Genomic DNA, 12,999 nt, shown 5'->3' with positions numbered 1-12,999 from the left:
CAACTTAAAACGCACCTGCAGGAGCCGGCATTGCTTTCCACAAGGGGAGCTGCTGACATGCAGCTCCCCTTTTGGAAAAGCAATTCTGCTTTGCTTCATTGAAGCGAAAGCAGGTTTCCCTGTTCACGCTTCAATGAAGCACAGCAGAGTTTGCAATGACAGCCCCGTCATTGCAAACAGCAGTGTCCTGTGGATGGGCGACCCGGGACACAGTAGGAGCTGGCCCTGGGGGGTGGCGGTCCCCAGGGCCATTATTGGCTCCAGGGGGGGGGTTGTGCGGGCCCCATCCCATTTAATGCAAAGCCCTGGGGGGTTGGTGGTCCCCGGGGCTTGGGGGTCCGTAACGGACCCCCTATTTTGAATATTTAGTGCGTCGGGGAGGTGGCAGTCCCCGGGCCGTGTGGGGCGGTCTAGCCCCACCCCACACAGGTTAAATCTATTTTTTAAAAAGCCCCGGGGTAGCTGTCCCGGGGCGGTGGGGGGGCAGTGTGCCCCCCCTGCAATCATAATTAATTACTGCCCCGGGGTGGCGGTCCTCTGGGCTTGGGGGGCCTTAGAGGCCCCCAACTTTAAACTAAACAGGGGATGGCGGTTCCCGAGGCTGCGAGGGGGCAGTGTGCCCCCCACAAATATTCATGCTTTGCCCCGGGTGGGTGGCGGTCCCCGGTGCAGTGTGGGGGTATTAGGACCCCCACACACTTTTTTTTGCATGCCCCCGGGACCTGGCCCACCCACCGGCTTTAATGAAACAAAGCGCTTCTTTTTTTTCCGCGGCCGGATCCATGGATCCGTCGCTCATTTTGCTGTTTTTTGGTTGTTTTTTCAATCTTTTTTCGGCCCTGGGTCTGGAGCGCCCCACGAGTTTTGAAAATTTTGCGCAGATTCGTCAATAGGCACCAAAGTTATTGGCAATAGAATGTTGCGATTTTCCAATGGTCCTAACTATAACTACCTACTGTGGACCGCCAGTAGGTAATATACGTGTATATATCACCTAGGCCTCTTACATCAACTAAGCACAAATATGCATCAAGAAGCCATGGCCTCTAATAGAGCAGACAATAATAGTCCTAATAAAATACATTCCTGAAAGGGTCAGTCAGGGGTAGGGGTATGAGTAATAATTAACATGCTATAGAATAATATTTAATTTCAAATGTCATAAATAGTATTTTAGAATTATTGAGTTTACTTCAAAAACATCTGAGAAAGTTGTGTTCTTGAAAAAAATATCTATACTCACAGGGTAATTAAACCAACTAACCTCTCTCTAGATTAAACATATCTTGATAGATCATATAGGATGCAAAAACTGAGATTTGTTCACAAGTCAGGCTGTGAGAGAATCTTTTTGTATGAAAATTGTTGTGAGTTATGTGAAACACTTCCCTAGCTCTGTCTTGCATAATTACATTTGTAGCATTTATAGCACAAATATTATTTTAACACCTTCAGCGCGGCACAAATTCTCGCGCTGTGCTGAAGGTTCTAATGAACCAACGGGCTCATGATGGAACCGTTCCATCATGAGCACCGGCCAACCGACGCTCATGGCGGAACCGTTCCCTCATGAGCATCGAAGGGGTTAAGTATATAAATATGAAACTTCCCATTCTTTTGTTCCAAGATTATTAGTAAAATCTGTCCTGTCAATTCCCTATAGTGTACCTATACCTAAAGCTAGATTTAGATGAAGCCCCTTTTTTAACATTGATATTCTAATAGACCTTTTAAAAGAAGGATTGTGTGTTGATGTGTTTATTAAATTAACTCTATTTAATAAATTGCAAACTACTTTCTCTTCCTTATTTTGTGTAGAAGTAGTAATCATCCATTTGTTAACCTTTTGATAAATTCTCCAGCCTATCAGATTTGGATTGTGCCTCACTAATTACTGTCTGAATCATTGTAAAGAGTTGTCTATACCAGGCCAAAAGTTACACTCCGGAAAGTACTTGTTGCTTTCCTTCAAACTGGTTTTGAGTTGTAAACAACACAATATCTTGGTATATTAGTCTCTATGGGGCTGACTCACTAACATGACATCATGCATCTGTGAGGCACACTTTGAGATACTGCATGCATATTCTGGTTTTCAAAACTGACATGGATGCAAGAGAAGGCTGGCAATGCAATGTATATGAAGCCCATATAAGCCTAGCACTCTTGGTTAGGATATCATTGGCGCTGGCTGATATCCTATATTTTTTATGTCTAATTGTAATTCTATCCATTCTATATACATTTGGTATACTCTTGAGGATGACTTCTAAATCAAGTGTAAAGAGTAGGGGTGTAAGAGACAGCATATGGGTAATTTCTTTGTCGGGTTCACCTTTGGAATCTGAGTTGAAAGGATAGACCTACGTTAACAAGCATATTAGCTTTGGAGAAAATTAAGTTTGACTGGATATTAAATATGACTGTTAGCTCATGTCATTGCAGTATGATAAAGAGGTAGGACCATTCCACACTATCAAAAGGTTTTCTCCCACTGATGATGATTCCATACCATATTTATTCATTAGTTTATTAACTTTTTTAACTAGTACTAATGATGTTGGGCAGACGTCTTGTGCTAGAGTATCTTCCTTTGACAAAATCTGTTTAGCCTAAATCTATTTAGATGTGACTAACACTTTTGCATTTGGTGTTTATTAAAGATATTGAGTGTTATTTTTTTGTTTGCTCTCTTTATGCCTTGTTTTTGTATAAGGGTAATAGTGGCCTGTGTGATGGGTCTTGGCGAGATGTTCATAACGTTCATAAATAATGAGTGAAATTTTTATGTCAACATTTCCTTGAGGCATGTGTATAATATGTATTGGTCGCCATCAATGTCTGGTGCTTTCCATTAGAGCCTAGATGCTTTCGCTGATTTCATTTTCTCTGAAGCAGTCCCAGCCTTCGATGAGTTGTGCTTTGCTACAGTCCTTGGGGTAATAGGGCATATAATAATTTTCCAGATTTTCACCTTAACATTTTGGTACTATATCGACCTTTACAGGCATTCTGGAACATGGGTAGCATTTCTAAATCTTTGAACTTTATCTTCCCTGTATGCTCTCTGACAGACGTCAATCGTCAAATCCCTCCCTTGGGTTATTATCCAATATATCTAAAAACACAATGTAAGTGTTAGACATTATAATGTATTCAGTACTCCACTAACTTTCACTTCAGCAGCTTAGTATTTACATGCTCATGAAGAACACAATGCAGATTTAACTAACTGTCCTCATCACTTAGCAAAAGTCGTGGGAGAAATGCACTGTAATTGAGTCACGGTGTATTTCAACCCATCCTCTTGATTTTGAGTGATGCAGTAATGCCGTATTTTAGATATGGTAATACCACACCTCAGTAAAGCAAAAGATCCAATGCTACCATGAGTAAAAAGCTACTTGTAACTTTGCGCAAACATAAAGAACAATTTGAGTTAATATTATTACTTTATGTTAACCTCAAAGTACATTCTATCGTTACCTCCATGCTGTCTTATACAAGTGTCTTGACAAGGAAGGGAAGAAAGCAAATGATATGGGTTGGTGCAGAAGCATACCTGTGCAGCTGAACAGCACTTCCCTCCATCAAAGTGCTGACCAAAAAGCTCTAATAACAGCACTGTGTGCACTTATTTGCATCTTGCGCTCTCATAATTATGCAAAGACTACATAGTGGGCTAACATACAGTTTTTATTCAGCTGTTGCCCCGATACCACCTTCTCTTTACAACAAAAACTGAGAGAAAATGGGTATGAAGAAGCTAAGCAGATCCATCCGAAATAGAATTCAGTACTATGTTCAAATAAGTACAATTACATTCCTAGAATTGTATTACTTCTATTAAAGACTGCAAAGTGCTCCTTGAGAGCCTTAGGGCGATTAATGAGCACCACACAACCCACCTAAAAACACTTTTTACTATAAAACTCTTCCAGTGAGGACTAGTGTAAAACCACTCTTGGAGGACAATGCTTGCCTCTCTTGTTACCATGTGTATGATCTAGACTGTTTATACCTCTGCATTTTTTGTGCCAGCTGATGCCCATTTACATATCAGGCTTTGAAGCAGATTTTTTGTGCCAGAGGCAACGCACATCTGCCCCAAACATATTGCATTCAATTTTAAATTACACAGTTTGATAGGTTCTTTATATTTACATCTGCCCTCCTTGTCCTTAAACAAACCCATTTGATGATTTTGTGAATAATGAATTCCCGATGAAAGTGGAGATGAGGAGGAAAAATAGCTGCAAATTGCTCCACACTGGAGGCAAATCCTGCACAACTCACAAGGGGAGAAATGTGGGCTTACCTAAAAAAGTTTAAAAGTGGAATATATGTTTATAATCACATTTCCCAAAAAATAAAGAATGCCAGAGACAGTATGCATCGGCTTAGCGTGTATATAAGCCTGTTTTAGGTAAATCCACGCTTCCAACACAGTGAGTTGTGCAGGATTTTGTCTCAATGTCCAGTCACTGCAGACCCTCGGAGGCAGCCAAACTGTCCTGAAGATTTAGTACATGATTTTCACTCTCACACATACACCTTTAGGGGCGCCAGCCTATATACGAGGTCAAGGTTCATGGCAGTACAAACATATTAGCCCAAAATAATTTGAGAAAAAAAAGGAGGCCCAGATTAGAGAATACACTTCAATATTTCATAAATAGTCGTCAAATGCAACAGAAAAATAACACAAATAGAGCAAAAATGATAAGCTACAAAAATATAATTCTGATTGCTGCAGAATGAAGAGCAAAGCATGTTGATTGCCACTGGTCGGACGTTCCCAGAGATTTATACGTGACTGATTATGTTGAGCCCTGGGTCCTGACTCCAGGCGCGTAGCTACCATTGATGCAGTGGCACTGGGGCCCTGAGCAGGCCAGTGAACCCTGGTAAGTGCTGTACTTTACTACCCAAGTAGCACAGGGGGGATTTTCCTTGCTTGCACCGTTGCCCAAGGCGTCCTTGCTACACTACTGCCTGACACTCCCACCGGTGACATTACATCATTTTAGTAACCCTGGCTCTGTATTTTTATAAGTTAGTGACAAACCATGCATCAATCTTCATTTACTACCACCAATGCAGGTACTATTTTTTAAAAACATGTTTGTGTCTTCCAAAGTCATAGGGCCTTATGTATCAACACATTTTCCCATAGACACAGAATGGGCAAAACCCTTTGATACATCTGGCCCATAGAGTCTAACTCTTCTCCACTGTCCCTAAACAACGTTATGGACCTCTCAATGGCCTGCATGATGAACACTGAAGGTATGGAGTGTCTGATAGGCCCCACTCTCTCAAATCGTCTGCAACGAGCTTACTCAAGCGCCCCTCCCCAGTAATTCATCCTTTTACAATTCTTTTAGTAATATGTTTCCATTTTTCTTTCACCTAAAATGGTCTTTGTCAGGACTTCTGACTGCTAACCATCCTGAACAGGGACAACAAAGATACTCTCCAACAGTCAGCAGTACCCACTCAGGTGGGATATACCCCGTGAGGCAGTATGTACAAGAGGCATATGATACTTAAATCTACAGATGGATATGAGTTCATTTCAGCTGGTGCTCACATTTTCTCAGGCTTTGTAGACGCTTACACTTCTTTTGTTAGTTCCCATGCAGTCAATCAAAAATACACAAAGGATTCCTCGCTACAGCAGTGGTTCGGGCGCTGAGAACACTGCCATTGAAGTTGCTTTTAGCGAAAAATTAGCAGTAATGAGTACATCTCACCTGCAACAGAAAACGATTTAACAAAGCACATGAATGTCACACAGCAATACTTACGGTCAAGTGGTACTTCCAGTGCATTAATCACTTGGCAAAGGAGGAGAATCAAGGGACCACCGGCAAGGTACGCACGCCTCCTCTTCAGCATCATCTGAGGTCCTGCGAGCTGACCGGCAGCTGTGAAACGCAAGCCCAATCTGCCTCTCCTCTGGCTTCAAGATGATGTGCTGGAAAGAGGTGGTCTTCGGCTAGCTAGAAGGAACAGATATCTTAATTTTTATGTGGTTGTTAAATCTATGAGTTGAGTTATTTAGAACTTGGTTCACAATAATACTGACCATCACATTCAAAACATCAACTACATAATGAGAAGTCAGAACACATACATGACTCAAAACCGGATCACAGTTTGCCTTTTCGACTGTTCTGATGATGGTGATGACCATGATAACTGCACCGTTTAGGGTGAGAATCACGCTCTGTGTTCAGGTTCCCTTTCTACGTGTACACTACAGCTATGTAGCAATACGCTTGCGGGGAAGGCTGTTCAGTCTGAACTCTTTGGATAGTGGTGAGATGGGGAGTCTGGGGGCCCCATACCTTTTTCATGGGCCCTGTCGTTTTGCATTACCTCGCTGATGATGCATGGAGAACAAGTGAGAGGCTTCCCTGGCTGCAGCCTATATCTTACTCTACTCTTTCCAAGAAAAGCCACCACACAGGCGACCCCTTTAAACAAAAGGCACCAGCTGTAAATTGGACCATGGCTATCATTTTAAATGGGACACAAAGGAATTTCCCGCATTTTAACCCTGTCCAATGCCTTTGCAGTATTTGGTGATTGACAAATGTGTGTGAGAATTCTTTAGCAGACTTCTCTCAGTCACTCTCACCTGGTATTCACCACAAAACATTCAGAGATTTCAATCATGTCAGAATACACATATCCTCTCTCTCCAGGCAAGTAAATGTTTTCAGCATTGCTCTCTCTCCCTCTCTTGTTACTTGATCCCTGCATTTCCATTTAACCGCTCCTTAGTGTGGGCTTTACAGATGAATTGTAATGCCACCTGGGCCACAGATGGCAGGCTTGGCGGGCGCTACACAGTCAGACGCAGCCACTGGAGAGCAAGGGACATCACCTGTCATTCATCCCACGTTAGGTCTCAGGATTATTTAACTGGACTCCGCACACAGGTTATGTCCTCAGTACATAAAATATACCTCAGCGTTAGGGCCCAAATCAATGACGAAACAAACCAGTGCACTCGGTTCAATTTGTAGCTAGCACAACAAGCAAAGCCCTTTATCCCTTGGAGAGGGAGAAATAAATGGGATTTGATGCAACCTACTTTCACTAAACAGCATTAATCAATGCAACAGGCTATCCATTTCTGCATGACCTTTATAGACACAGTGCTGTATCATATCATGCACGGCTGTCGACACAACATCACTGATGAATGAGGACTAATATATGTTGTGACACAAATCCAGGCACTAGGGGAGTGTTTCAGCGGCACACCAGACAGGTCAATGGATGATGTGTCGATATTGTACAAATGAACTGCGGAACAGGATGGAATTGATCGAAGCGGTCTCTTTACGATCGCACAAATCCTATCTCTGCACTAGCCACAGCTGGACGTGGCATTTTGTTTCCCAGTCAGTGTCTGCAAACAAAGCGAGGGGGTTCACAGCTCTCAGGGTAACCTGTGCAGAGTACCCGTGAAGATCGCTGGTGTCCACTTTCCTCACGGCCCAGCAATATTATCACAGTGCCTCCTGCTGGCCTGTTATCAGGTGGGTTTTTGTGGGTCGGAGTCAACGGAACGTGTTACAGGCCAGTGGCCGTGATCATGGGGCGATTCTCAGCAAAGAATCTTACCCAGTTGATAGTTGTGCATATTCAATATATATATATCACTTTTATACTCACATAAGGTGAAAGATTCCCTGACCTCAGATTGCATATTGTGTGTCAAAAGTTGTCAAACCACCCTAAAAAGAATTGCCTGGTATAAAACAGTGTATTTATTATTCTATCCCCTTTTCAAGCGCACTCTCAGCCCCAGCTACCTTGAGGACATGAGTAAGGAACCTGTCCACTTTCAGCATTGTCAACACAAATAAATAAAATAAATGTGCCTGGGGTTGAAATCTTCTGTGCGATTTTAAAGCACATGGGTTTCAAAACCGTAGGTAAAGGCTTTCCTAAACATGTTTTACTTCATAAGACCTGGGACCTCATTACGAGTCTGGTGGTCCACGGACTGCCAGACTCGCAAGGGCGTGGTTGTGGCAGTCTTCCAATCGCCATGTTGTGACCAGGGTAGTCGGGCCGCCCTGGGACCATTGCAACCACCAGGGACCAGAGATCCAGGGCAGTGGTGCGGTGGCCTTGCGGCCACAATATGCTTGGTGAGCCCGCCATGAAAACAGTGGTGGAGAGGAAACAATGGGGGCCCTAGAGTACCCCCTGTTGCCCCAGGACATGGGGTTCATGCAGGGGGGCACATGTTTGCATGTACCCCAGTACCTGCACGTCATTGACTGCAGCAGTCCATGCCATGCAGGTACCGATTTTGACATTCCCATTGCGGTGCCTATTTTATAGGCACCACTGTGGGAACACCAAAGAACACTCTGACAGACAGGAGAAAACTCCTAATCTTGTGTAAGGGTCAACCATGGGTTTGACAGTGAGGGAGCGGGGCAAACCGCCAAACTCGCAATGAAGACATAAGTGCAAAACCATGTAAATGTAGGCCTGTATTTATGAACAGGGGTTCATCATGTCAACGCTTTGTGAGGACATGGATTGCTACAGTTTTCAGTTATGGTCTTAGCATTCACATTTTATTTGTGTCAGCACCTAGTGCAGTAATATGGCAAATTACAAACGGAAACCCACGAGAGAGAAAACATAGGATAGAGAATAACCTGGTTACCATGTCAACTTTCCACAAAAGGAAAGTGAGTTTTAAGTCTGGGGTTTGTATTCTGAAGTATGTTAAGACCTAAACTTAATGAATTGTGAATTAAAGGGAAAAACGTAATTTATTTTTGACTGTTTTTAACATGCATTAGCAAGTCTAATACGTCTTGACTCTAAAATGTCAAGACAATGACTTTGCTAGTGTTTTTGCAATTGCATGTGTGTATGGGGTGGTGTAGCAATATGCAGGATTCTAATGGGAATTTTGGAATAGGTTTAAGAGTGAAGGGAACACATTTCAAGATGGCTCCCAGCATCACAATGCAGGTGCGTTCATGTGTCATGACGCATGCAATGTGCTAAGTTATGTGTATGTGTCGTAATGCTAACAACCATTTTGAATTAACCATTTTAACATGGCAGATGCCCATGTTGGATCAATAAATTAAAATATTAAATAAAAGAAAAAAATGTTGCAAGCAGCCGAACAGGGAACAGCATAAGGGATTAGGAGCAAGAAAACAAGCAAGAAAACAAATGTACTCCCATGTAGAGCTTAGAGAAAAAGAAAGAAAAAGCAGTTATCTGACTGCAAAAAGGTCAGCAATAGAAATAAGCTAGACAATCAATCAGACGACTGTGAGACCAAAATGCTGCTGGGTGGGACAATCACATGAATAGGGACTAATGTAATCAAATCAGGAGTAGGGAAAGGAGATAAACAACATCCAAACAAGAGCAAGGCCCTCTATACAAACAGTGGTCTAGCCAACAGACACTTAACTGTCTGTAGCCAAGGACTAAAAATGGCAGATGAAGAAAGGGTGCTTATAGCTGCAATGTCTAACAAACTAATACTGAGATGAATGACATATGAAATGTACGCAGTAGAGCATTACACGGGAAACGTGCGGGCATGTTCAAATCTGAAAGGGGAAATAAGCATCTGGTATGAGCAGCCACCTGAATATCTGAGCAAGAGAATGTTATGTTTTGCTTTTGGGTAAAATGTATTTTACATTCTAAATGTAGGGATTCACTTAAGTAACTGGGAAGTCGGGAAGTCGCTGTGTCATTTATGTGACAGCTAAAGCCAACAGGAATAATAGTAAAGGTTTCAAAGTAGACATATTCGGTAGCCAAGACTTTGGTCTTGGAAATGCCTGTGGTATCAGGAGTACAGTTCATCCTGCACCTTTTTTCTTTGCCTTCTGGTACTTGCAGTTTTATTTCTCTATAACAAATAAAGGGCTACAAGCATCAAAATGCAAAGAATACAGTATAACGTATTTCTGCAACATATGTAAATATACATTGTATACAGTATAATGCATATACGTGATTCAATTTAGTTGGCAACTTTGTAAAGTTTAGAAGTAAAAAACAGTATTACTTAGTTGTTTTGCTTAATTTGTGTTCCTCTAGGACAAATCACCAGGTGACCAGGCAGATGATTGATATAGAGCTTTTGGTTCTCATATACATATTAATGCATGTATTGATACTATTGTTATTAAACACAGATCTAGCCACAAGAGTAACAAGTGCTTTAGAGAGAAGAAATGGGTACTACAGAAACATGTAATAGTTAATAATGTAGTTCACAGAATAAGAGGATGGAACTGATAATCTAACAGAGAAGGTTCAGTTAATGTGAACGGAGTAGATAGTGCATTTTGAATAATTAAGTCTTTAGGTTATTCTTGAAGCAGAGGAGGTTCAGGGATTAGTATCTGGAATGGAATTCCTAAATCTGTTATAATACAGGAAAAGGCATGATTAGCAATTTTGCATTTTTTAGTTTTAGGGATTTTGAGGAGGAATTTAGTTTTTCCTCTTGTTCTTTATCATGGTATGATGCTTGGAGTTCGGATATAAGGTAGGAAGAGATAGAAGCATGGATGTCCCGGTGGTAATACAGGTAATTTTGAATTTGATGCAGGCGTTTAGAGAAAAGGCAGTGTAGTCGTCTACAGATGTGGGTTACATCCGATTTTTTTCTCAGCATTGGAAACAGGCCAGGCTGCAGCACGAAGAGTGACTGAGAGGCAGAGTAAGTGTTTTTGGTAGACCTGCTAAGACACCATTATCTCCATATATATATTTGTCTTCTTGTTACCATAGTGCTTACAGGCCACATGTAGAAATTGAAAGTTTTGATATGATTGTGCCTTGTGGTATGACACATTGACAAGGTAAGAAGAGTATATGGAAGATATGAAGGATTTGAACCAATTTAGACATTTTCCTTGTATGTTTATTATGAGTGAGATGGTGATTAGCAGTGGGCCATGGTTAATAGTGTTGAACAGTGCTTAAAGATCTAATAGTACCAGCAGACATGTATTTCCATCATCATTGGTTTTTATGATATTATGAAGAATATGTAGGGATGCTATCTTAGTGCAATGTTTCGGTCTGAAACTAAATTGAAGTTTGCTCAGAGGGTTGTTATTCCATATATGGTTCACATGTTGACTAGCAACAACTTTTTAAATAAATTATGTTTGTAAGGGTAGCTTGGTAATATTATAATAATTCGAGGTAATTTGGGTTAAGGACTGCCTTTTTGAGCTTAGGATATATTTGGCCAGGCTCCAGTGCTGCTGAGAAGATGATTTCTTCTTGTGAGGAATTGATTATTTTGAAGAAAAAGAGAAGTTATCCTCGGAGCAGGATTTGATTGCTGAATATCATTGGTTCCTTTGAGTAAGTGAAATGCTTAGTGGATAAGATAATCTTGATGAGTACGTTTAGATCCTGGGAAAGGAACGTTGACCATTGCTCCGATCTCAATGTTATTTACAGAAACATTCATTGAAATGTATGTTCACTGCAGCCCACCCATTCCCGAAGACTGCTGAAGCAAACATTATGCAAAAGCAAAGCAACGTAATAAAATATGTAGTCGCTTGACTAACTTGGCCATATTGTTCTACCTTCTGACAACCTTGGCTATTACAGCATAATGGAATGGAGAGGGGTTGAGGAGGATTATGAGAAGGGTGATCATTGCAGACAACAGAGAAGCAAAAGGAAACAAAAGCATTTCTCTCTGGTGGCTGATATAAGAGAGAAACTGTTGTGTCTGTAGCTCTGAGTGTCACTATTTGCTTGTCTCCCCGGGCCGCCACCCAGCTCACTCATGCCTAAGGCTTCAGAGGCCATGAGACATTAGCTTAGATAATGCTGACCTTATGTATTATTTACTTATTACAAAGATTTATTTTGCATGGACCTAGCCACCTGGGAAATGGGAGTGCTAAAACAAGGGAAGAGAAAAGGGGACCATTATTCTTTCATCTTCAGGTGGTTTTTCAAATGGTGAATTTGTAGACCCTTTCTGAAGACTAGGAAGTGTGAATTCTGTCTGTGTTCTTCTGGGAGGAGGTATTAGGTACTGGCAGTGCTGCAAGAAAATGCCTTGCTGAAAGTTCTGGACATGTATATGGACTTTTGGACTTCCATTTGGAGGCAGCATTTGTCTCTGAAGAAATCTATTGGGAAATGTCAGTAAATAATGTAATGCATTCAAGAGACGTTACTGTCCATGTTTGATCAACAAGTTCATAAATATGCTTCTCCTTACCGTTTGGTGAAAGAATACGTTTACATGCTAGAATTCTCAAGGGAAGAAGAAAATAAATATTACAGCATAAGAGGGGTAAAATAGAATTGAAGTCAGAAGGAAGTAATACATATATTACAGATTGCGTGTGCTTAAAACATATATTTGGTTTTACACAGTGAGCAAGATATGTCATGAACTGTGTTGGTATAACTTAAAATGGTATACTATGTTGAATGGTAAATTGATGGTGCAGAATAACGGGAGTTTGTAAAAATGTAAGGTGTAATTATATTTTAAGCATATAAATGCTTAAAATATCAATAGGGCTTTCAGAAATATTCAGAGTTCATATACTCTATAGGTTATTATAGTCTAGAATTGAAGCGTTTTAAAAGCATCCCAATTAAGAAAATCAAACTTTCAAATAACTTATTTTACTATATTCTGTAATGCATTAACCAGAGAATGTTGCCTCAGATGCACTTTGTGGATAGTTCAAGATTCCGCTTGAGTATTTAGGAAGCATGCTCTGTTCAATGATTTAAACAGTATATTTTGCTAAAACCTGCACAAACACTGCGTTTTCCAACCTGTACTCAGGCTCCGAAATAATGTGAACAGTGCAAAAATGTAATGTACAGCCATATCTCCTACTGCATTACGGGTCACGCACTGTATATTGGCACTTGACTCATTTGTATTGATCTCTAGGAACCATTTAATGAAAAACTAGTAAA

At 41.1% G+C, this 12,999-nt stretch overlaps 1 protein-coding gene across 16 annotated transcripts in view; it reads right to left on the bottom strand.

Annotated features, from left to right (window-relative positions):
- The window catches only part of NRCAM (neuronal cell adhesion molecule), a 967,670-nt gene that overhangs the window by 316,196 nt on the left and 638,475 nt on the right, over positions 1–12,999 (bottom strand). For all 16 annotated transcript variants that reach the window (XM_086919453.1, XM_086919434.1, XM_086919444.1 and 13 more), the window contains one exon: positions 5,811–6,005. In XM_086919453.1, coding sequence (XP_086775579.1) covers positions 5,811–5,904 — 94 coding nt within the window. In that variant the 5' untranslated portion in view covers positions 5,905–6,005. The remainder of the gene's footprint in view (positions 1–5,810; positions 6,006–12,999) is intronic.

Source organism: Lissotriton vulgaris, chromosome 1_1 (genome assembly GCF_964263255.1).
Source record: "Lissotriton vulgaris chromosome 1_1, aLisVul1.2, whole genome shotgun sequence".
Lineage (NCBI taxonomy): Eukaryota > Metazoa > Chordata > Amphibia > Caudata > Salamandridae > Lissotriton > Lissotriton vulgaris.
Note: the sequence above shows the minus strand (reverse complement) of the source record. Positions and strands in the feature narration are given on the sequence as shown.